Source organism: Camelus bactrianus, chromosome 35 (genome assembly GCF_048773025.1).
Source record: "Camelus bactrianus isolate YW-2024 breed Bactrian camel chromosome 35, ASM4877302v1, whole genome shotgun sequence".
Taxonomy (NCBI): Eukaryota; Metazoa; Chordata; class Mammalia; order Artiodactyla; family Camelidae; genus Camelus; species Camelus bactrianus.
The window spans coordinates 24,145,148-24,171,634 of NC_133573.1; the positions used below are offsets into that span (position 1 = coordinate 24,145,148).

Consider the following 26,487-nt stretch of genomic DNA (forward strand, 5'->3'; position numbering starts at 1 on the left):
CTGGCCGGGGAGCCGCCTGGTTTCAGGGACTGTGTTTTATTTATCTTTCTATCCCCACTGCTTGGCCTCAGGTCTGGCACTCATAGGGACTCCCTCTCTCGATGTTTGATGAAGTCTATGTCTGTGAGTTTTACACCAGCCTCCTGAAAATAATGTGCCCTGATGCTCCTCTGAGGGTTCCTGTAGGCAGTGAACTTGGAAGAGGAGCGTCGGGGACAGTAAGAGGTTGTGCTTTCCGTCCCTTCCCCTGCTCCCCCACCCGCTTTAGTCCGTGGTGCCCCGGGGGCGTTCTTGGGCGGCATCCATCGTGACATCTGCTGGGCTGTCTTTGTAAACCGAGCTTCTATGTGCTTATTTGCCATCAAACCACGTGAGACCTTCAGATGCTTGGTCCACCACCAGCCCCATCTCTCACCCCCCACCCCTAAGAAAAAAGAGAGAGAGAAAAAAAGATGGAAGAGGAAAAACTACCAGATGGTTCATCTGACTCCTTATTGCAAGATCCTAGAACTGCCAGGCTTCATTCCCATGCTAGCGTTTGCCCCCCGCAAGGCTCCTAAATCCAGCAGCGCACGTCCACACCGGGGCTTCGGCTGCCCCAGACCGGAAATCATCCTGACGCAGTTTGCGGTGTGCTTTGCAAGAGGCTCCGCTTTGCACCTTCCTCCACCCAGGCCCTTTTTCTGTTTCTTTACCCCTCAAATGTTCTTGGCATCCTTTCCCTGAGATAAATCATTCTGCCAGGCTCTCTCCCCGCAGAGTGTGTGCCACGGTGCTGGCTGCCACCACCACCCCCCGCGCCTCTGGGGAAATGGCAGCTCCAACACAGTGCACCCAGCGCTATGTGACTTTAGACTGGGCCTAAGGAGGGGGTCCCCAAATTGTATGTAGGTGTGTGTACGTGCATGTGTGTGCATGTGTGTATACATGCATATGTGTATGTGTATACGTGTGTGCATGTTTCTCCTCATTCCCTTCCCTGTCTCAACATGTTGTAACATTGTTGGCTTCTTTCTGATTTTAACATAACTTAAAAGAAAAAATTCTAAAGAGGCTAAAGATTCAGGAAGAAAAGGAACATTAGCATCTTAGGGAATAACTTTCTGAGGACACGTCTTCCCTTTGTATCTGAAATACATGCATAATGCTAGTCTCCTCTAGAGTAGGGAAGAAACTTTTAAATTCACTTTTAAATTATTTATTGCACTGGTTTCCTTTTTCCTATATTTTATTTCTTTTCTTTAGTAGCAGAACCCTTTTAAAAATAAGTTCTTGTACATATAAAGCCCCCGTACACAAACAGATAAGAAATGTAGTATTTTATCAGCGTAAATGTATAGGTTTGATTGATTGATTGATTGAAGTACAGTCAGTTACAGTGTGTCGATCTCTGGTGTGCAGCACAATGTCCCAGTCATGCATATACATAATATATATTCCTTTAGGTTCAATTTTATAACTTTATTTATTACAAGTGCTGTCAAGGGGAACCCAAGTGAACGTGTTGGCAGTTTGCCCTGTGTTCACATTTGGTATCTGTTAGAGGTGGGTCTAACAGATAGAAGTTGTGTTTCATGATGGTTTCTAAAATACTAGTGAGACCTGGGAGGATTTGGGGGAAACCAGATTGGAAAGCATGAGTCCAAAGTGACCTCAATGAAGTCCGGCCATTGGACTAACGTGCTGTGATATTTGGAGGAAAAAATCTCCATGCCTTTGCCGAGAAACACAGTCACCCAGACAGCACCAGGCGAGCTGTCTGTGCTCTCAGCCTGGCCTGCCTCCTCCACCTTTGGCTTCAGACTGTGGCCACCGCCAGGGCACATCCATGTCTCCACCTGAGCACGGGAGCATAGGGGTTACCACTGTCCCCTCCCCAGCTACCCTCGTGTCATCGTCAGGGACAGTCTGTGTAGCTGGACTGCTGCCATCCCCTTATCCCTCTCAGCACAGTTGCTCTTCTGATTCCCTTCTAAACTCTGAATAGGCAGTTGGGCGAATAGCACGTGTTTCCGAGCTACCAGCTGTGGGCAGTAGCCTTCCTGAGAGCGTGCTCACAGCGCTGGCGCTCAGCCCCCTGGGTTATCATCCTCTTTTATTAGCAGGACATCATAAAACCATAAACTCAGAACTGCCTCAGCATTTCACACCCATCGGCCATAAAACTGTGGTTTGGAGGGGCGATGCCTATATACACATCCTCCTGAAAAAAATTACCGACAAAGCAAAACATGCTGTTGTTTCTAACCATGAATCTAATCTCAGATTTGAAGAAACTCGCTCTTGGTTTCTCAAGAAAGAATACAGAGTTGCCCTTATTGCACCCTCAAAGAGATTATCTCTGTGTTTTTTTCAGTTACATATACAATATATGTAAAGAACACTACCGAACACAGATACCCTTATGAATCCCCACCATGTAAGTGCTTGAACACTGGTTTCTTCTGTTGAATGCACTTGATTTTCTAAAGCCTGTGACTGACCCCAGCGGGCTGTGTCACGGTGTCAGTTACTGATGCAAAAAAGCAAAGGAATGCTCAATTCGGTGCCGCTACCTCCAAACATGGGCATGTTCCTCCAACAGCAGGGAACATTGTACAGTGCAAGTTCCATCCTCCTAAGTCTGAAACGGAGCTGGTGGGAGACAGTCGTCCGAAGCAGACTTCTCTTCATCTCTGTTTTTCCTTCTTACTCTTTTTCATCTTTTAAAAAAATAATAATAATTTGCCTCTCACTTTGCCAAGAAATGGCCTAATATTCCAGCAGATTCAGTGAGCTGCCCCAGATCGTGCTCACCTGGCCCCGATCCTTGTTGTCTAGAGGAAGCGCAGGCAGCAGCGCTGCACCTTCCCCGGGTCTCTGGGTCAGTGTGAGGGCTGTGCCGGTGCCAGGGCGATGCTGCTGAGCCATTCTGGGCGCCTCCCGGCTTGGCAGAGCCCTGGATTCATGTTGTGAAATACAGGACCTCACTGTGGGTATCGGCACAGGAAAAGCACAGGGCTTTTGTGGCAGGAAAGGAAAAGGAAATGATGCTTTTCCCCAGAATTCCAGTGCATTATTTTGGTCCCCTTTCCCTTATACTCACGTGAGTGCACGTGTTCAGAGCTGGAAGCCTCTAGGATGCATTTTGCATTCAAGCCCAGCATCTTCAGTCGGGGGCACAGGGTGTGTGTGTGTGATGAACCAGGCCGTTGGCACCTGGTTGTCTGTCGTCAGCAGTGTTCTGCGTAGGCATGGCTTCTAAATCTGCCTTGTGATGACCTGCCGTGAACCTGGAACAAGCTCTCTGAGATTCCCCTTCTAAGGTGCCTTTGGAGGCTGGATTTGCACATCAGTGGAACTAGTCAATAAAAGTCACCAGACTTCATCTCTGTTCCCAGACAGGTGAGTGCCTTCTTTCCTCCAAGACTCCAAGGCACCTATTCTCATGTTAAAACATCCAGAGAAGTGTATATTACCCTTCCACAGCAAGTTACCAAAAACCCCACAGAAGGAAATCACAACATTCTCTTAAATGTGTTAGTGTTTCAAAGCCTTACTAAGAAATATTAGAAACATTGCAGGTAACCAGTTGAAATTTGTTAATTTTTCATATTCTTTTTCTGAGAGGACTATTATGTTGGCCAAGTAGTCTTGAACTTTTATCTTCAGGACAACCTGCATCTTACCTTTAAATCAGATCGATTGTGAAGGAAATGTGCTCAGCCAGGTATTTAAAGGTGAATCCCTTTTCGCCACCTAAGGCTGTCACTAACTCAGTCACTTACTGGTGCATATCAGACTTTGTATTTGAATCACTTGGATTTTTTTTTAAAAAATTCTGATGCCTCGGCCACATCTCAGGCTAATTAAATCGTTATCTCCAGGGATGGACCAGGTATCAGTCTATGTGAAAACTCCGCAGGTAATTCTAACATGCAGCCAGTTTTGAGACCCACTGGTAATTTATCACGAGTGGTCATAGGAGGAGGAAAGAAATAAAGTCAAATCTTCTAGTCTTTTTTGATTCAGGTGTCCAGCTTTTGCGTGTCTCTGGTCCACAAGACTTCAGGAAGGCCCGAGTTAATTGTTAATTCATTGATTCATTCTTCCACAACGTCCACTGAGTGCTGGTCCGTGCTAAGCACTGCGGTTTTCACACTGATTTGGACCTAACCTACTTCTCTTTTGAGCTGAAGACAACCAGGCCTTGGTTGGAACTTCTGGAGCTGTTCCAGACATGGAACAAATCACTTGATCGTTTTTCTGTCTGCTCAGGGCATTGTAAAGGCTGACTATGGGACAGGGAAAAGGTCTTTTCCATGAAAATGGATTCTTATCTCAAGAAATTCTATTTCACGCCTAACTGACAGACTTACCCACGCAGAAGAAGAGCCTTTTGAAGCATGAGTTGTAATCCAGGTTTCTGTGTAGCAGGCAGCATCCTGGAGAAGACTAAATGTTGGCTAAGAATCAAGCGCTGTGGGATCATATACACCTCAGGATACTTGCCTCATTATAATTTTAGATTCATCGATTGCTAGAGTTGGAAAGGACCTGAGGGAGTATCCTGTTTGACTGGGTAATTTCTCGATGAGGAAACTTAAGACTCTGGAAAGTGATGTGACCGACATACGGTCCCTTAGAGATGGAGCCAGCCTTGTTGGTGCCCCTCCCATGGTACCATCCCAGGCTCCAGCCCTGCCTCCTTACGTACAAATGCTGGCCAGTTCTCCACCCCGTGCACCCTGCGTTGCACTAAGGATGCCTGAGATGCTTTTTTGAAACTATCATCAGCTGTGCCCAGGGTTTTAATTTTGTTGTTTGTTTGTTTGTTTTTAAGGATTCAACGCAAAACTCATTTCACAGAGAATATGACATGTGGTGCTTAAGCCTTAAGCAACAAAACTGGCTTGCATGCTTAAGATGTAGTTGATTTAGGTACCTGTCTTTTGCTCCTTAGTTTCCTATTGATTACAGCTCCATCTGCTGGCAGCAAAGAAAAATTATCTGACACTCTGGATTTTGAATTCTGGTCTTCCCTGGAGTAGCCTATATTCTAAACAGACAAGATCTCTCTCTATATGTGATGTGATACATATATGTGTATATGTATAACATTTTTACCTCTACACATGGATATATGTGTCTCTATATAGATAATGAGGCCTCGTAATTTAATGTTCATTTAACAAATGAGGAAATCAAGTCAAAGTAGTTAATGACTTGTCCAAAATCTTGCATTTAGATTCATCACAGCTGAGACCCAACCTATCCATCTCTTGATTGCTTGAGCAGTTAAACTAATCAGTTTATGTCTCTTGTGTCCAGCATTATGGATACATTTTGCTGAATCAGGTGTTGGTTATTTTGGTCAAGAATCTTTTAAAAAGTACCTCTTTGTAAAAGTCTGGCAACACAACAGTCCATCAGCCTTTCTGTACTTAGGTTCAGTGAGAGAATCAGGCTCTAATGCCCTAAGGCATTCATTGTATATACTGAATTAACTTTCTCTCCCATGCAATCAGTATGGTGCTGTCCTTGCGAGCATTGAGAAAATAGTCACTCGAATCATTTTTCTCTGTTCTATGGTTCACATGAAGAAACTCTGTTAAAAAAAAATAGAAGGTAAAAACGTTCCTCCCATCCTAGCACCCGTTTTGAGGTACTAGTTACCAGTTTGACATGTATCCTTCTAGACTTTTAGTCTCTGCATCTAAAACCATTTGCATATGTACACACATATGCATACAAACAGATGGCTGCAATGCAGTGTGTACAACACGGTGATAAAAGGAGTGGGGTCGCCCAGAGGAGAGGGTATCAGTCCTGCAGGAGGTAAGGAATAGCAAGGGGATCTCAGTGGAGGTGATGGAGAATGGGTCTCAGAGGATGAGTCGGTGAGTGAGAAGACAGGAGAGGGACGAGTACACCTATACGGTCAGTGAAGGTGGGCACAGGTGTGCGAGAGCTGCCCGGGCCCAGTAAAGGTTTGGTGTGAAATGGCAGCGGAAGATAGGATGGAACGGGCAGGTGAGGACCAAGCAACGTGGGACCTTGTAGGTCATGTCAGGTCGTTATCCTTTATTCCGGACTACGGGGAGCCAGCAAAGGATTTCAAGATAAGACGTTTGATCGAGTCTGTATTGTCAAATGATGGCTCAGGAAACAGCATGGAGCATGACTAGAAACAGAGCAAGACCAGAGGGAGGAAGGGAGGACAATTAAGTGATTATAAACTAGGAGCGATCGTCTATAAGATAGGAATAATAATGCCTGCTTTGCAGAGTGGTTGTGGGACTGAAATGCGATAACATCTGTGGACGCGCCTGTTAAGTTATAAAAAGGAAAGGTATTATTATTTTAAACACCATCTGGCAAATATTTCAGCTCTATCACTTTCCCTTGTGACTGACAATATCCTGATTTTCTCAGCATGCTTTCCTGTACTGCTTATAATGGGAGGGAAAAAAAATCTGACCCAAGAAAGGAGGAAATGATTTTGTTTATTTCAGAAAAAGAAAACATAGCCTTTACTTAGACAAGTAAGAGTGTTTGCCAAGATATCAGAATATTCTTCAAATATTTCTGAGGCCACTTGTCATGCCAGAGAACCACGGTGTCTTTTTTTGTGTGAATGAAATTTCAAGTTTCTGGGCTGTTTTGAAAAAAATAGTGGTAGGTGGTGACAGATCTAGTCCTTTATGGTCTTTGCTTCAGAGGGACTGTGTTTCCCCGAGAGAGAACTTTTCCAGACTGGACGGTTAACCCACAAGTGCTTGGCGGAGGTGGACAGGAGGCTGGTCACGGCTCATTGACATAACTTCTGCCTTGCGCCCCTGCGCCCCTGAGCCGAGGTCCATTCCTCCACCAGCTTTGTTCTGTCTTCGCTGCTAATGACCTTGTCTCCTGTCTGCCACTTCTAATTATACTTCTGTCCATCTCTTACCCTCCTGGGGCCTCTTAACTTGAGCAGGAGGCAACCTTTGCCAATGAGCACACAAAGGAAAAGTGTTTTCTTGCCTTTTCCTTCTGATAATTCTCCTGATGCTTATAAATGCTGCCATGGCTTCTTCCCCGCTCCAGATCAGTTAACCGTGATAGGATGAAAAAAAGCAAAATATGTTGGACTTTCTCTTCCCTTTTGTGTTTTTCTAATTTTCTTTGTTTTACATGGAGTTCAAAATTTGTGGCTCCTTAAACTGTGGAGAATTAAAGCAGAAGGGGAAATGACACCACTGTTGTTTCATAGAAGTGTGTGTGTTCAGCAGAACGCCTGTCCTTTGGATTCTGATGTTCCCTCCAGCTCGGGGGCTTTGAAATGGGGCCTGCTTGTGCATTTGGCATGGTTTTTTGCATGAATTAACTTTAAAACGTTTTCCTGGCTCGTTCTGGGGTTTTCTTGCGTGGCTGTCAGTTACCATGCAGGCAGAAGTCTGCATCAGTGCCCACATGCTGTTTTCCCATTTGGCTTTTCTCTCCCTCTCTCTGCCTGGGCCCACCTCTTCTGTCCACTATTGGAGATTATGGAGATTTTAGTGTGGATTACCACCTAAACCATTTATCCTCTGTACAGAGATGTGCCAGCCAGTGTTTACTTTGGACCTGGTAGATAAGTGATCAAAATTAAGGGAGGTTCTTTTCATCGCCAGGTTGCTTTTAGTGACATTATTCCTTTGAATTATGCACATTTTAGAAAGGTTTGCTGTTTGGGCATGAATATTCTGTATGTATGAAGGTCCTCCTGGCTGTGTTTTGGAAAGACCTACTGGGATTTAGCTATGCAAGGTTGGCAGAACCTTGGTTGTCCATTGGCTTGTAGCTAAGATTCCCCACCTCTTTTCTGTCCACTTTATTCCCCCTTCGGATGACACCAGCAGATGTGAGCTGGTGAAAGGCTCTTCCCAGGTATAATTTCTGGACTCCTAACTGTTCCCCCTGCTTCTGAGTACCTCTGCCTCTGGTTCACTTTGACCTGGGGGATTTCATCCTTCAGGATATTTACAGCCACATACCCTGAGCACTTCCAATACATTGCAGGGTAGGCCAACGAATCTCTACCCACCCTCCAAAAGTGGATATTATATTGTTAGTTACGAAATTTAATACTTTGACTTTCAGTGTTATAATTTTATACAAATAACTCTGAACTTATACAAGTTCTTTAATATTCTCATTATAAGTTAGCTAATAATGGAGTTATACCATGATTGCTTGAACATGGGCTTGAGAGAATCTTAGCAATTTCAGTTATCCGTTGTATGACCTTGGAACACTTAGCCTCTTGGGATCTTAGTTTTTGTCTTTTAAAAATGGGTAGAACGATAGCCACTTTGTAGAGTTGCTGTATTAAATGAAATTCTTAAAAATACTTAGTATGGTCTTGACACACAGTTAGCACCCAATAAATGGTATATATAAAGCATCTATGTAAGTGGGGCCTGAAGAAAGTTACAAAATTAGTTCACTCGATTTAGATGTGTTACATGCCAGCAGACCAAGGGAACTGCACTTATCACAAAAGGGCCACAGTTGAAATGTTTGAGAAAACAATATAAGAGATGTTGGTAAATTTTCCAAACACAAAAAAGGTAGAATATGAGATGTGTAGATAGGAAAGTTTGACTCCAATGCCCAGCAAAGTTCTGGAATGATTATAAGCAGATGGCTTATAATTATTTAGTTAAGACTGTAGTGGTTGCTAGGAGTCCCCATGGGTTTACTAAGAACAGATCTTCCCAAACATCCCATTTCCCTTGCAGATAGTATTATGTGGTGTGCAAAACTGAGGAATGCCATTTCAGCAAAGAATCACATTGTCCACTTACGTTTAGTATGTAACATGGGCTAGACGATAGTTCTGCTGGGTTTGCAACTCAACAGCCATTGAAGTCAGCTGATTAGTGTCTTGTTTTCCTTGATGGGGTTCTCTGGTGGAGTACCATGGAGCTCTGGCAGATAACTTTCCCACTTAAGACTCAAACTAGGAATTTGGATGGACACGTATGGGATGGATGTGTACCAACAAAATATGCAGATGGCCCAAATTTGAGAGGAGCAGTAAATAAAATAGATGAGAGAATCAAACTTCAGAATATTTCTGATCATCTGAAGCATTGCATGGAACCCAAAAAGACTGAAGTTTATGAAGCTAAGGTGAAGACATGAAACTCAAGCCAGAGTAAGTCTTGTGCGGTAGAAGTTCAGGTAAAAACGATCTGATTATTTAATGGACCCTGACCTTTGTCTTCTCCCTCTCATCCATTCACTCATCCTTTCAGGAAATATGTATTGAAAGTACTGCCTGCTGTGCACTTTCCTTAGTACTGGGGAGACAGCAGTGAACCAGTCAAAACCCCCCACCTCCATGGAGTTTATATTCTCTATATGCCAACGGTTGTGCACCTGCCTAAAACAATGAACCTGTAGTTAGACTTCATTTGCAAAAGTATAGTATTCAGCTCATGATGGTTAATAGCTCTACTCTGCTTTTAGTACCCTGTTCTTGGTTCTGTATTTTATGTTGGGATCATTACTTTCACTTCAGAGTCCTGTAGTCTGAACAAACAAGAGTGACAGCGGCATGATGAGCGGACCATAAACCATGCTGGGGAGATAAGAAGAGTAAGCGAAGTAGGGAAACTATATCCCTTGAATAGTTGCAGGATATGTGAGAACAGGGTGTAAGCTGGTTCTGTGTGGCTCCCGGGAGTCGATACTAATTATAACGAGGCTAATTTCTGACAAATATAAGAAGGACCACCTGTGAAGTGTCATTGCTGCAGCCGATGCCCAGCGTGTGACCTCCATGAGGGCCGAGATGTGGCTCTTGTGATTCCTGGTACTGGGCCTGGGACATGGTGGGCTCCTGGAAGATGGGTGGCTGGATAGTCACCCGGCATTTTGTGAAGATAACCTAGATCACTAAAGTAGTATTACCATTTGAAGTTCAGTTTTTGTAGAATCTGAGGGTGGAATGCAGTCCCTGAGAAGGGTGGTGGGAGGTCAGAGCGCTTCCTTCCATCACATTCTGCCGTTTACATGTTAATTACACCGCTTTTCTTAAGAGACATTTAAGAGGCCATTTTAGGATTTCTTTGAAATTTCTGACGTGCTTATTTCACACATTACCCAATCAGCTCAGCCTCCATCATTTTTTGAGGCCTTCTCCATAATTCTGAACCACATGGGCCTGGCTTTCTCTGAATTTAACAGCATTTTTGCAGAGGATGGCATTTCATTCTTCCCTAATTGTTTCATGAGTCTCTCCATCAAGGTGATAAGAGTTTTGAGGGCTAAACCTTATTTTCTATTTTCCTGTGTTCCCCCAGACACAGAGCAGAAGAAAGTCAGGAAATGGCAATTGCTTGCTTGATTGATTCATCAGCTAAGAGGGACAGTCAGTAGCAATATCATTTCAACCACTGTGAGAACTCATAGCAGGTTAAATAGACTTTAATTTCTCCATCCCCTGCATCCAAAGAAGGGATTTCTAGTCTTAATTTATTAGTCTCCTGCTTTGGCTGGCAAGTGCTTTGTACGTAGTTGGTTCCTTGTATACAGCTGAATCACTTCCAGGGCTCAGACTGTCTTCTTGGCTAAACCTCTGAGGGGAGCCGGGGCTGCAGGTACAAACCCCTGAGCCCAGTTCGGAGGCTCGCTGTAATTCGTGTACCCAGAGTGGCCACATCTAGCTCCCAGGTACATTTGCATTTCAGATAAACAACGATGCGCTATTTGGGACGTACTTATATTTTAAAAGTATTCACTGTTTATCTAGAATTGAATGGAACTGGGTGCCCTGCATTTTATTTGGTAATGCTGCACATAACCCCATTCCTTTCATGTTCCCATAGCTCTAAGCTCTGAATTAACTTCCAAATTAACTCCACTGAAAGAAAATATTTGTGCCTAGGTGATTGATTCCAGTGACATTTTTGAATTTGAAAAAAGGGGAAACTCCATGTACTATATACTGGTTTTGGTTGTATTCTTTCAGAGGTATCCGATAATGATAATTCCACAAACCTCTAAGATCTCGGCAGTCCCCAGTTAGCCTCTCGTGGTTTCCTTGGTGGCATAGTCTATTTGGTTCATATGATACGTTGCTAATATTATTTTGCTCAGGGGCCGCAGAAACTACTGGTAACGAATAAATAATTAGGTTCTCGGCACTGGAATCTGGTGAAAGGTGAATTTGGTATAATCTGTCTTCTCATTTGCTGCAAATAACTGCATTGACTGCTAAGAGCTGAGGCAATCAAAGCAATGCATCGCCTCTCTTAGTTAATTAGTTTTGTTCTCTTCTTTCATCTTCTCGAAGGGAAGATAATATTTGTTCCATCTTAGAAACTTCTTTTGAGGGGAAGACATCTCACACTTAGGAAAATCACATCTGTTTTCCTGAACTAAACAATGATTCTTGCTGTGTGGTAGCAACAACCTTTAAGTATCATGTATTCATTCAGCAAACATTTATCAAGCAGCTCTATGCTAGGAAACAATGGGAGTAACATGGTGTCCCTGCTTTCAAGGGTTCATGGGAATCTGCACATTAAATGCTTGCTTTTAAATGGCACAGCAGTCATTTCAGAGAAAAAGCTTGTGGTAAGAGCTAATTAGCTCATAGAGTAATGAAATGATTCTTCTCTCAAATGCTTTAAAGGAACACCAAGCTTTACATTCTGAGCAGAAGCTATTCCTAATTGGTAGTTCAAGGGGCTAGAATTAGACCATTTCCTTCTCCTTCTGTTCAGTACCTAGGCCTTTGCTCTCAGAGTGTGGTCTGCAACCAGCAGCACCAGCAACTCCTGGGGTCTTGTTAGAAATGCAGGCTCCCAGGCCCTGCCCTGGACCCACTGAGCCAAAATGTGCAGTGGGACCAGAACCCCAGGTGGCTCACGTGCACACGGAGGTTTGAGAAGCACTGGTTTGATACAGAATTTCTCCAGCTTCACTTTGTGCAGGCTGATCATCTGAGGAGCGTGTTAAAACAGAGTTCTGGCTCCAGCCCCAGGGATCCTGAGTCTGTATGACGGGGCGCAGCCTGAGAACGTGCATTTCTAACAATCTCCCAGAAGATGCTGGTGCTGCCTGTTTGGGAGCCGCTCTTGGGGTAGCACCAGTCTAGTTCACTCGGGGTCCCGAACTGCCCTTTGTTGGTGGTGGTGATGACTGCCCAGTGAGGAGGTCAGTCTGGTTTTCCATCGCTTACACTGGGGTCATGAACATGACTATGAAACTCTTCCCTGGGACATCTAGGCTGTTATGGGGATAGATTTACAAACAATGGCCTGTTAGGGCCAGTCTGTGATGGCCACTGTGAGAGGACAGAAGAGGGAGCAGTTAAATTCTCCTCAGGGGCCCAGCCATCTGAGCTGGGCCATGCAAGGTAACGGGGATTTGGCCCACTCCTCTGTGAATAAATGCAAGGAGGCTGTGATACACAAGAAGCAGTGACAGCGCATCCAGTAGTGCTACGTTGTAGGATACAGAGCCTCTGGAATGGAGAGGAACAGAGAGCAGGAGAGATGGGTCTAGACGGGGGGAAGTTTGGGGACAAGACTGAGAGGAGTCTTAATGTCACATTAAGGAGTTTAGATTCTGTCTCAGAACTTTTTGCAGTAATGACATCTGTCTTTTAAAGTTTTCAGGTCTCACTGTACTTACTATTGTGTGTGCTTTTTTTTTTTCTTTCAGGATTAAGCATGAAAACATTGTGGCCCTGGAAGACATTTATGAAAGCCCGAATCACTTGTACTTGGTCATGCAACTGTAAGTAACTTGTTTAATTGATGAGTACAGACCGGGGGTTGCAAACTCAAATACCTAAAGGGCCAGCTGGTAAAGACACTAACGGAGTGGGCCGGCTAAGACCACAGGGAGTGGTGAGCACTGTGAGTCACCGGGGAGAACCCGTCCATCTAAAGACAGCAGGTCGAACACTTGATCTCACCTGCAGCTGCTGGACCAGACTGAAAATCTCGAGTCCTCACAGTGGAATCCGATGCTATTACTGCAGGGTCAATGTATTTATAGGATGTCTCTTTAGCTTATTATTGTGCAAGGTCCAAATGTTGCTTCCTGAAAACACTTCAGTGGGCCCACTGTGAAGTACATTCTGCTCTTGTCTCCAGGAGAAACTCCCACCCTTGTCTTCATCTCTAGGGAGGCTGGGGGCTGATAGCAGATGGTAGCTTGTGTTCTGTCCCTTCCCTTCTACTCTCCTGCTGGCGGATAAGTACACATGGGATTCATGCCAGGCATGAGAGGCATATAATTGGAGTCAGGCTATGACATTATCACCCCCATTAGACTATTTCTGCATTCCAGTAACTCTGGAGATTACCAGAAGTTGGAAGAAATAATAAAGCTAAATATCTAGGTAGAAACGTTACTTGAATGTGTGTGTGTGTGTGTGTGTGTTTTAATGTGAGATGAAATTAGCCTCCCTACTTTATTCTAAGTGATGTAATTCATAGGCGTATCCCAGGACTAAATTTATTATAATTAAGTGATGGAAACTGTGTAAGAGTGCTGCATTTTCACCGCTACCTGAGTAAATAAATTCTGGAACACCATGCTCTTGAGCTGAGGGGACAAAGAAGATTTTTGTTGAAGGTTAAAATATATACTTAAATTTCAGTATTTATTAATGCTTTTCAGACTTTGGATTCCCCAAGGTATTTAAAAGAGTTGAGGGTCAGGCTAACAATTTATTTTTCATCAGTTCTCCTTTTCCTTACACATGTTTAAACAATACATTAACTTGGAATCGTGTTAGGATGCTAGTAAGTGTTTATCAATGCCTTTATTTAATCTTTCATTACCTTTAAAATACTTTTAGTAGACTATGACATTTTTGTATAAACATTTTTTTAAGTGTCCAAGTTGGAAGCTTATGGGTGACTTTTCTCTGACATGATAGTCCGAGGTGGTGACCAGCAGTTTAACAGACTGGGGACGGTGTTGTCAGCTGTGATTCAGCCAGTGGCTGCTGGTTCTGTGTTAACGTTCAGTTACTTAAGTGCAGGCTTTCCTAGTTCCTTGCTATTTTGTTTATTTTATGATTGGTCACATTTCTGGTTCTTCCTGGAGAGCACAGGAGTCCTCAAGTTTGATACACTCCCTAGAAGCTTATGTGATTTTGTTTTATACAGAGTCTACCCTTAAAGAAGTAGGTGAATCACTTTCCTACCAAATATTGACTGCTCAATAGGAAAAATATGACATTTTGGTGACAAGAAAAAGCCTCACAAGTGTCAGTAGAATATTTAAATGTATGCTTTTTTTATTGGCGATGCCAAAAAACAAAGTACTAACACTTGAGTCCGAAGCTATATGTATTCACTTGCTCTAAGTTCTCTGTTTATGAAACGGTCACTAAATAAATCAGTGGAAAGCACCCCAAATATGTACATCTCAACTCTGCCTCTTACTAGCTGGGTGAATTTGGGCAAATAACTGGGCCCCTCTGAGTACCAGTTTCTTTAACGGAAAAGAAATTCATAATAATAAGATTTACATTAGAGGACTAGAGTGAGTACTGAATGGGAAAAACGTGTGAGAAATAAATAGCCTGTTCTAAATAATAGGTCCTCCGTGCAGACTGCTTTCTTTCTGGACATGATATCATTTCATCAGTTTGTCTCTGCAGATGGTCTGTAATTTTATGAGGTAAAGGTCAAGTACATTTAAATTCTACCTGTCTAAGCAACTTGATTGTATACGCAGCAGCAGAAGCTTGTGTAAAGACGAGGTGGCAGGAGAGTGTTAAAGTGTCTGGAACGGCACGAACTTTGGAACAAAGTTTTCAGGTTGTATTGGCACAGCTGTCCCCACCCCTTTGCTGAGCTTTTCTATCCTGGATTTCTTCTCTCTTGTGCCATTGTCCCCAAGACCTCCTTAACAGGGACCACACTCATTCAGAATTTGTATTAATGCAGAGAGGAGGTGGGTTAGAATGAACTCTCAGGGGGCTCTCCATAAGGTTTGTCAGGAAAATTAATCACAAAATCCAGATCTAGAGGGGATATGAATGATGTACTGAAGGAAAAAAAGCTTTCTGTGCACCATTAAGCAGTTGAGAGGCACTCACACACACAAATGTTGGATATGCTAATTGCAAGCTGTTAAATTCTTTTTTCATTGGTTCTCATTACTTTACATTTTTTTAAATTTAAATTTAATTTAATTTTTAAAAATTTTGTTGGGGGAGGTAGTAATTAGGCTTATTTATGAGTCCTTGATTAGACATATGATTTGCAAATATTCTTCTGTCCTCTGAGTTGCCCTTTTATGTTCTTGTTGGTATCATTTGCAGTCCAAAGTTTTCAATATTGATGTAGTCCAGTTTATTTTTCCTTTTGTTACTTAATGGTTTTGGTGTCATATCTAAGAAACCATCACCTAATTCTTAACGGTACCTTTTGAATAGGTAAAGTTTTAATGGTGGTAAAGTTCAACTTACCAATTTATTTTCTCTTATGGTTTGTGCTTTTTGTGCCCTGTAATGAGAAGTCTTTGCCTACCGCAAGTCTGCAAATTTATTTTTCTAGAAGTTTTAGAGTTTTAGCTTTTCCACTTAGGTCTCTTTCAAGGTCAACTTCAAGTTAATTTTTACGTGTGGTGTGAGGTAAGGATGATAGTCATTTTTCCCCCCATAGGGATGTCCACGTTTCAACACCATTTCTTGAGAAGACTTTTCTTTTCTCAATTAATTACTTTGGCACCTTTGTTAAAAATCTGTTGACTGGCTGGATTGATTTCTAGACTCATTATAATATTCCATTACTCTATATGTGTCCTTTTGTTAATACCACTCTGCCTTATTTACTGTAGTTTCCTCGTAAGTCTTGAAATCAGATAGTGTAGTTCTTTAATTTTATTATTCTCTTAAAATTGTTTTGGATATTCTAGATTATTTACATTTTCCTATAAATTTTACAATTAGCTTACCCTTTACCCCCCAAAAATGCAGTGGGAATTTTGTCTGGGATTGCATTGAATCTGTAGATCACTTTGGGAACAATTGACAACTGAAAAAAAAATCAAGCTTTTCAATCCATACATGACCATTCTCTCCACTTATTTATATCTCCCAGTAAAAGCACAGCTAACTAGAAAATGTGCTGTGTTTTTTATAGTGGTTTGTGAGGGAGTAAAAAAAATTTACTAAATAATATCAAAGGAAATCACTAAAGCAATCTTAAGCCATTCACAGAAGTGGTCATGTTTCTTTAAGTAATTTTTTTCAACTAATGAAGGAAGGGATGAGCATGTTTTACCAATATTGTGCTCTGTTGTGTTGTACGTACTCCACGTGAGATACAAGTATTTCTAACATTTCTGTATTCCTTTTAATCCCATGGTAGCATTAAGATATGTATGACTAGTTAGTTACCTGCTGAGCCTGAAAACTAATGATGAAGCACACTTTCTTCGAAGAAAGTTAATTTAATTCCTGAGCAGCCCAAGACACAAAAATATATGCAGCTTCTGGTGCACAAAGCTATTTGAACAGCTCCCCGTTTGTGGATTGCCGGTGTTAGCTTCACGTGGATATTGTATTCATAATTCATGCAGTGTGTTCCCAGAAACAGTTTTAATCTGAACACAAATTATTACTCCCAACAGAAAATCTTTTCTAAGTAGCCAAGCATAATAATGAAGACAAAAGTGTTTTTGACTACGACACCTTAATATATTTCCATACAAATTACCAAAATGTTATCTCTGTTCACAACAGGCACTAACTGAGAGCTTAGAGGGTCTTTGGCTTCTGTTCGGTATTGGGTGGCTGAGAAGGGGGTTGGGGACACACACGAGGCATGGCCGATGGTCTCCGTGCCTCTCTGTGTGGAAGAGTCTTCATAATGCACACCACTGCAGCCCTCGAGCTTTGTGCAGGGAGCTCTGGGTCACCGGGGGGTGAGGTGGGGCGCTCCACGCTGAAGAGCTGGTACACAGACACTGAGGAGGCTCGGTGGGATGAGGGGCTCGGTCTGCGGAGGTCCAGTCTGTGGGAGGTCCAGTTTGTGAGTAGTGTAGTCTGTGAAGAGGTCCAGCCTGTGAGGATTTAGAATGTCGGGGTCCAGTCTATGGAGGGCCCATTCTTTGAGGGGTGTGGTCTGGGGACAGATTTAGTCCATGGGTGTCCAGTTTGTGAGAGATTTAGTCTGTGGAGGGTTCAGTCTGTGAAGGATGCCATCTATAAGGTGCTCAGACTATTGGGATCTGTCTTTGGGGGGTCACTCTGTATGCAGTTATGTCCTGTGGGGTTTCAGTCTGCCTGAGACATCTTGGTGGGAGGTACGACTGGAGACCTTGGCAGAGGCAAACTCAGTACTTTTGGCTGCAGCTGCTGCTTTTTTGTTATCCTCCAGGTTAATTACTTAATATGTTTTGTTTGTTTGTTTGTTTTTCCTGCCACTGGAAAACCTACTGAGATTTAAAGACCTTAGATAGTTAAGAAGGAAAAGATAAAAGCCAACATCCAATATAATCATGAATCGATTTTACTAGGTTCAACTGTGTGACAACATACAGTCATGTTTTTGAGATCTTTTTTTAATGTAAAGCATTTACAACCATAAATTTTCCTCTTAGCTCTGCTTTTGCTGAATCCTGTAAGTTTTGGTATGCTGTGTTTCCATTTTCATTTGTTTCAAGAGGTTTTCTCCTTTCTTTTGTGATTTCTTCTTTGACCCTGGCTGTTTAAGAATGTGTTAATTTCTGCCTATTTGTCAGCTTTCCAATTTTCTTTCTGCCGTTGATTTCTAGTTTCCTTCCATTGTGATTGGAGAAGATACTTTGTATGATTTCAGTATTTTAAAATGTATTTCCTTTTTTGTGTTTTGCGGCCTGACATATCCTGGAGCACATTCCATGTGAATGTGACAAAATGTGCATTCTGCTGTTGTTGGATTGTGTGTTCTGTATGTCTGTTAGGGCTGATTGGTCTGTCGTGATATGCAGGTCCTCTGTTTCCACACTGATGTTCTGCTTGGCTGTTCCATCTATTATGGAGAGTAACGTATTGAAGTCTCCTATTTTTATAGAGCGCTCTGTTTCTCCATTCAATCCTGCCCACGTTTGCGTCGTATATTTTGGAGCTCTGATGTTCGGTACATGTTTGGTACAGGTACTATTTTTCTTGGTGAATAGGACGCTTTTGCCAGTGTATAATATCTTTCTTTGTCTCTTATAAGTTTTGACTTTATATAACCATGTTTTTAAAGCAATCCTGTTTGACAGAAATATTTTTACAGTACTTTTCTAAACATCATCTTACCCATTTTATCTAATTTGAACAAAATTGAACATCTTTCTGAAATTTCTAACGAGCTCTTAAAAGTATGCACGATTTAAAAGTCCCATGCATTATAGAACAATTGTAAAAATTTTGATAAGTAACGTCTGGTCACTAATACTCAAATTTGAGGACCCATAAAAGCACATAAAGAGTAGTCATGCATAGAATATAAAGCATCAGAAACTATCCATTTATTAACTTACATGTTGTACACATATTTATTTGATTTAAGGATACATGTAAAGCTGTAGAGTCAGCAATTGGGGCTTGTAAAATAAAAAATAGCTATCACCATGGACTTCATTGCTTCTAATTCCCTAGTAGATAAACATTTGGGGCTTGTAAAAAGGGTGCCTATGGAGTAATAAATTTCTGAATATATCAGATTAGACATTCTAGTTTGAGATGCCCCCCTGAATTGCAGTTCTATTTGATGACTTATTAAAAGATAAAGACATTCTACTCCAACCAAGCCAATTTCCTCATGCCCTGCAAATAGGATGTGGGTGTTCTGGCCTCAGGTTTTCTCTCATGTCTTCCCAATTTCCTACCCTTCTCAGGCATCTAGACACTCTTTTCTTTTAGAACATAGGCTAAAGCCCTCCTTATCCCACCCAGGCTCCCTAAAGCCTCTCTTTGTACCAGCCCTTCAGCCTGGAGCACAGCTCCCCTCCCCACCCCACCCTGTGCTCGGCACATCCATCTGGCTAGCCCTAATCACCCTCCACACAAAGACGTCTCCTCCACCAGAACCTTCCCTGTGACACCAGAGCATCCTGCAAGAACCTTGAGGAAAGCAGTCATTGTATACGATTGCTCCTCTTTTTTTTTTTTTTTTTTGGCTGGGCCAGGTGTTTATCGATGAAGGAAAGTGCTGGCTCCAGGCCCTCAGCGCCCAGCCGGCCAGCAGGCACACAGGGCCGGGCGCTCAGCCTGCAGCAGGAGGGTCTCCGTATGGGCGTGCGGGCAGTAGGCCGTCCCCCGCAGGTCCTGCCGGGCGCGCTGCACGAACCCGAGAGCGTGGCAGCCACGCGCCGGCGGCTCTGCGTGGGGACGGCGCTCCCGGCGGCGGGCTCAGCGCGGGCCTGGGTGCCCAGCAGCTCGACGACGACGCTCAGCAGCAGGAGCAGCAGCAGCCTCGGAGGCGGCGGCGACCTCGGGGGCCTGCACCGCGGCGTGGGTGGGGGGCCATGGCCGAGCGGAGGGAGCCCAGGCGCCCTCGGTTCAGGGACCCCGCGGCAGCAGCGCTGGCGACTCGGGAAGACGTGCTGCGTCCGGCGCCAATTGCTCCTCTTTATTTTGCTCTGGGTCCAGCAGATGGTGTGGCCAGCCCTGCATGTGACGGCCAGCCCTGCGCGTGGCTGCCAGAGAAAGTGTCCCGGCAGCAGAACGGCCGGTATGGGATGGGAGTGAGCAGATGCGGCCTGTGGTAGTGGCAGACCAAGGGGCCTGGCCGGGGAGGCTGGATGAGGGCAGGTGAGCAGGTGCAGCAGAAGGGCTCCCAGGAGAGTGGGGGGCCATGCCAAGTGGGGGCCTGGGTTCAGGAGGAGGAAGCAGGTAACAGGGAAGAGGTCTGAGGGGAGAGCTCTAGAACACTCCAAAGTTTACTGCGGTCAAGCTGCATTTACTTTTCAGTGGTTACATCCTGGCCTGCCAATTTAAATCCAAGCCCCTGCAGGGCAGAAACCATTGAGTCATGGGATGTAGCCCATGGTAACCTTGGAAATAATCTAATCCCACCCCAGCTTCTGTCCTTTTGAGAGAATCACCGCCCCTTCCTTGGAACCATGGAAATCCGAATGGTTTTTCAGGCTATGTCATGGGAAAAGTTGAGGCTACTAGGAGTGAAGGTGTAAACTCCGTCACTTTTCCTGTTTGGGAGGTTTTGTCAGGGATGCGGAAGGAGACTGGGGGGCGATCTCACAGGGCATATTTGGGAACCTTTTGGAATGCTGCAACTGGAAAGAGCAAGGGTCCGGGGCTGGGGGCCACGGATGCCAGGCTCCCTCCTGCCTCCTATGAGACAGATCAGCCTGGCCTTGCTGGGTCTGTCCGTAAAGCAGGGGGTTCTTGTTGTTTGGGCACTTGTCCTAGACAAGCCTGAGGTTTCAGGTCTCTGTGGCCTCGCACTTCATCTGCTGTCCCTATTTCCTCAGCGCAAAACTCCAAGAAACAAGTGCTGACGTTAGAAATCCACTAGTTGAGTTTTCTGCATTCACTAGCTCAGTCTCTCCGTTTCCCAAGATGATATTTCTAAAACCGTGTCTTATCTCTTTGAATCCATGGGGCTTTATAAATAAGGCATGTTGGTGACAATGCTGACTTGGCATCCCTGATGAATGTAGGAAATTCGATTTCACACATGGCAGGGCGAACGGGAAAGGCTAGGGCCGTAGAGAGGTCCTCTGGTTCCGGTTTTGAAGCAGGTGTTTAGAATTCTGCTAGATTTCCCCATTGCCACATCTAGATGATTAATTTTACATCTTGAAATGAAAACCCTTGCTCCTTTGTGGCTCAGACTCTCAAGCTCTGTTCTTGGCCAGATTTTCTTGTCTCTACCAGCTCCCCATTTTTTTTCTTCCAGTTTTATTTATTTGTTTATTTTTCTTCTTCCAGTTTTATCGAGATAGAATTGACAGGCAGCACTGTCCACGTTTAAGGTGGACAGCATAATGATTAGATTGATGTACATCATGAAGTGATGATTGCAATAAGTTTAGTTAAACATCCATCATTTCATATCAGCACAAAATTAAAGAAACAGAAACATTCTTTTTCTTGCGATGAGAACTTTTAGGCTTTACTCTCTTAACAACTTTTATATGTAACATACAGCAGTGTTAATTATATTTATAATGTACATTACATCCCTAGTACTTGTTTATCTTGTAACTGGAAGTTTGTACTTTTTGACTCCATCTTCTTTTATACACTAAAGACTTTGGTGTCTGACACAGCGACTTCTACCCCCTCCTTCAGTGATTGGGATGACGAGTATGGTACTCTCAGTGTCCCTGTGGACAACCCACGTGATAACCTTTAGTGGTTTTCAACACCTCCTCTCCTATCACACAATCCCATAGACACTTTCTAGAATGGTGTTCCCCAGAACTATTTCGGCTCTATAATCTTAATCTTCACCAGCCTATATGTCTTTTTTCAGCCTAGCTGACAATAGTACTTCAGTTTTTTAATTTACCTCTTCTTTGGTATGATTGAGAACCCCCCAATGACTCCTTCCTCGGGCTTCCTTATCCAGTCTAAACCCTTCCAGTATCCCCCATGGTCACTTCCCTGCGAGCATCCTTCTTTGTCTGCTATATCCACCTTGCAGACGCAAAACTTGGCATCAGTGCAAGTGCCTGCATCCTCAGCCCCTACGTCAGGGCTACTGGGCACCACTGGAGGATAGCACACATTCGGGTGGCTTGGAGCTGCTAGAAATTAAATGTTCCCCAGTCTCACCCCAGTCCCAGCACTGCTCAGCTCTCCTTTCCTGTGGTTCTGGTGAGATTCTTCTTCCATTCTTTTGTTTTCCACTTTCTCCAGACATTGCTCTTCTAAGCTACCTAATGCTCCATCCACTGGATATTAGAACTGTATGAGCCTGTAAGGATGGTACTTTGTAAATTGATATAAAGACACTAAAATGGTATCAAACTTCTTTGAAAACAAATGCCCCATATTTTGGTCATCTTGGTTAAAAAACAGTTGGAAATCTTTAATCAAAATATTCAACAAGTTCAGTGCAAAAAAAAAAATAAAGCAGCTTTTGATGTTTTCAGCAAATTGCACTTATTGGAAACAAAACTTAAAACACATCCCTACCAAAAAAAAAAAAAAAAAACCCCACATCCCTACAAAAGAAACTGAACAAATTACATGATGAGAGCTCAGATAACGTAGAAGAGTTTTGACAGTCTGTGATTGTGCTTTGGAATAACTCAACCTGTGGGCGGTGTCTTGGTGGAGCTCCTATTTTTAATTGGATAATTTTATGTCCATTATGCAGTATTCAAATGTTGAGAAACATTTAAAAAGTCATCAGTAGAGACAATTTATTTGACAAGGTTTGTCTTTTCTAAGTACTCATCAAAGAAAGGTAGTATTTATCCAAGAAAGAGAGCAAAATGACAGTAACTATTAAAAAGATATTTGGGCTGAAATACTTACATATTTTGATTTAAAATTGACAATGTAGAATATTTCTGTTTAGCAGGATTTGCCCTGAATGTACTAGGTGTTGAAGCACTTATATAGAGAGCATTTTCCAAGTTAAAAACATTATGGTTAACAGCAAAGATTCTATTGAAGGTGTCCACAGTTTCAAACTTACTGATTGTAAAATGTAACTTTGAAGATTATAAGCAATGTTATAAAAACTGAAAATGAAAAATCCATGTAGAAAAAAGTGAATTCTTCAGATCTGGATTTGGAGAGGGATATGGATTTAAAATTGATTAAAATACATGAATATGTGCTAAGAATAATTATTCTGCTTGCAGTATTTTCTGATATTCAGGCAATCAACAGAAAAAAGGTTAAAAGAAACTTCTAACATACATGGATAATAGTTATTTTAATTTTTTTGGAAATAAGTTCATTTTAAGAAAGTTATTAAGCAAAATTCTTTTTATAGGCCAAACAGTGTGATAAACCAGTTGTCATTCCATAAATAAAAATGTCAGGCATTATTTGGTTCTATTAACTTCGGTGGCTTCTTTCACTCTCTGAATGGCCTGGTTGGATACTAACTTATGCAACAGTTTTAGCCATGATACTCCTTTTTTTTTTTTTTTTAATTGAAGTATGGCTCATTTACAATGTTGTGTTAGTTTCTGGTGTACCGCAGAGTGATTTGATTTTATATATATATATATATATATAACTTTTCAGAATGTTTCAATTATAGGTTATTACAAGGTATTGAATATAGTTCCCAGTGCTCTACAGTAGGATCTTGTGGTTCATCTACTTTATATATAGGAGTGTGTATCTGTTAATCCCAAATCCCTAACTTACCCGCCCTTTTCCCCTTTGGCAATCGTAAGTTTGTTGTCTATTTCTGTCTTGTAAATAAGTTCATTTGTATTATTTTTCTTACATTCCACATATAAGTGATATCATATGATTTTGTCTTTGTCTGACTTGATAATCTGATCAGTGATAATCTCTAGGCATCCATGTTGCTGGAAATGGCAAAATTTCATTCTTCTTTATGGCTGACTAGTATTCCATTGTATATCTATACACATCTTCTTTTGTGATACTCTTTCTTACCTGCCTTCTCTCTAGGAACAAAACCAGTCCTTCATGTCTTTTTTCACTGTCCCATTTATAAATGATTTTATCATACTCCTTCTGCTCTTAGTTGCTCACACATCTTGTTCCTCTAACTGTAAGTTCCCTCAGAACATTGTCTCTGTTATTTGTGCATTCTCAAGGTTTATCTCAAGGTTTATCCCAATACCTGGTCCATAATAATGATTATTAAGCAAATGAATTTAGGAATCTAAGGTGGTTTTTGTAGAACACCCCTAATAAGCTAACCTATCTGTAAACATTTGTATTCAACATCATACCTTGTTTTTCATCACCCCTCCAATAACCATTTATTCGGACCCCTGGTGACTAAGCACATGAGACTGAAAGCATTTCAGGGCAGCTACACGTGAGATTTTCACTCATAATGGATGCAGGAGTGAACTCTAAAAGGGGTGAGGTTGCACTGCATACAGATTTGACATCTACCTTTAAAACAAACCGATGATGCATAAGGAAGATGCATCATTAAAGGGGAATTTCTTGTCTGCGTGAATGTGATGTATGCAGGTGTTACTCATACACAAACCACAGAGCCCATTGGCTGGTCTGTAAGTCTTACGAGAAGTTGGAGAGGCTTCTGTCCAGGGACCGGGCTGTAGCAGAAAGGGTTTTCTAATACAGTGATGTTTTAAGAAACCCTCATTCTCCCTGGAAGAGTGGAGTTCCCTTAGTCAGCAGAAGCTTTCGATGTACCAGTGACATCTATCCATCTCTGTGGGGTCAGACGGGATGGGGCGGAGGCGGTGTGGGGAGAGAAATTGTGTCGGGTCAGACATGAAGTCAGTGCATTAGGAAGTCAGCATTTCAGAACACTTCCTGCTGACTTAAGCCAAGTTCTTTGGAAGAAGGGACCCCAGCTATTTTAGGTTATAAACCCTTGGTAAATGTCCTTAAAGAGGGTGGCCAAATCTTTTAGACATTCCTGAGATGAGAGGTTATTAATTCATGTGTCTAAATACTTAAAAACATGCAAATAATGGGATTGTTCTAAAGTGACATTTAAATGACTGCTCATTTTAAAAATTACATCACTATGTGGCTTGAACAAGTTAACATGTGAAGATGATACAATCTGTCAGCTTCTTGTGTAAATATATGTCACACTTTCTCATTTATCATCCTTATAATGAAAAGAAAAATCTAAGAGAATATATTCAGAAGATATTGGGGATTGGTGGAAAAAATTTTCAAATCATGGTGCTTTTTATTTATTTGGGGTTGGTTTCGGGTTTTGGGGGGGTTGTTTGTTTTGTTTGGTTTTGGTGTCCAGGTCTCTAAATTCTGGAAATACAGGCAATCTGAAATAGGTTACCTTTTACTTTGTAAAATAAATACTTATCTAGGGTGATTACTGTGTAATACTCCAGGTAGAAGTGGGGATGGTGTCGCTGTCTCCTGAGATTCCAACAAGGACTATAAGTGAACCAAGTTTTTAAAGGTGCCTGAAGCGTTGAACCTTGTCTTCGAAGGTTATCTAAAAATAGTCATTGCTAACTTCACTGTACCAGAACTGTGACCTTTAGTGTAGACACGTGTTAGAACTATTTAGAAACATAAGACATGCCTGAGTTTTAGCATCTTTTTCAAGGACTCGGTGCTAAGGATTGTCCCCTCCCATTTGGAAGAGCCACCAGAAATCAATAACCACACTATTAACTTTGCTCAAATATCCACCTTCCCAAGAAGTGTGTTTACTGAACTGAGTAAATTGACCCAGGCCCTTTATGAAGAGCCTGAGTTGCTCATCCTTTGTTTCCAGGAATAGTTCTCCAGCCACTGAATTATGCAAATTTATGTTCGGAAAAGTCATCCCCAGTCCCTCTAGGCAGTGACTCACTGTCTTCAGTTCTCAGTCATCCCAGGCTTGATTTACAGGGAGGAGATGGTGTTTTCGAGTAATGGAAACAAAGTTATGGAAGATGAAGGGCTGGTGGGTGCCCAGAGGTGGATGGACCTGCACCTTGAGAACAGCTGAGTGGGCAGTAATAAGAATTTCAGACTCTTCAGGGAAGTTTTGCAGGAGATGATGAAGGCTAGGCTGCTTTTGCCCTTCAAATGTATCTTCTTTTGTTCCATCACCTCCCAGCTACAGCCCCCTCACCCCCACCCACTCTGCATATGATCCAGAGAGCTGGTGCATTCCCCGTGCAGAGGGAGAATCAGCTTTTTGGGTTAGAGTAACAATGAGTAACAGCGAGTAACAGCCAGATCCCTGCAGTGGCAGTTACACAGGGACGGCTTGTTTCTAAGGTCCGATCAGCCTATTTAGAAGTTAACATTGTTCACACATCGAAATTTATATCATTTTTGCCAATTACATATATGGAAGTATTATGGGCTGGATGAGGTTAGTTCCTATGTGCTGATGTGGGCTGGTTGTGAAGGCACAGTGTTAGTGAATAAGCAATGTGCATAACATTATGTAGCACGTGCTCTTCTTCATGGTTTTAAACAAGATCACACAGGTTAGGTGGACACATATATGCTTATATGTACAGGAAGTCCCTGGAGGAATATTCTGAAAACTGCTAGGAGTTGATTCTTGGAGGAGAGCATGGGTATTTAGGAAGAAAATTTATTTTTTAATAAATACCCTCATATACTATTTGAATTTCTTTTTTTTAACCATTTTTGTTTTTAAATTAAAGGACCCCATTTGTACTTATTCCCAGGGTTTTAAGACTTCATTATAAACCCCCTACAGATCTTTAAGAGCCTTTGGGTCCTTTAGCAGATTGGATCTTTCCCTGCCAAACTAGAAGAGTAATTATTTTGCTTCCACCAATAATTTTTACAGCATTGAGAATCGATTGTCAATATGACAGCAAATTCTATCTTTCTGACATAATCAGAGCCGGAATCTTCCTCCG

At 42.4% G+C, this 26,487-nt stretch overlaps 1 protein-coding gene across 3 annotated transcripts in view; it reads left to right on the forward strand.

Annotated features, from left to right (window-relative positions):
* CAMK1D (calcium/calmodulin dependent protein kinase ID) overlaps nt 1-26,487 on the forward strand; it is a 344,956-nt gene that overhangs the window by 207,274 nt on the left and 111,195 nt on the right. For all 3 annotated transcript variants that reach the window (XM_045515802.2, XM_010953717.3, XM_074358483.1), the window contains exon 3: nt 12,679-12,753. In XM_045515802.2, the coding sequence (XP_045371758.2) occupies nt 12,679-12,753 (75 nt within the window). The remainder of the gene's footprint in view (nt 1-12,678; nt 12,754-26,487) is intronic.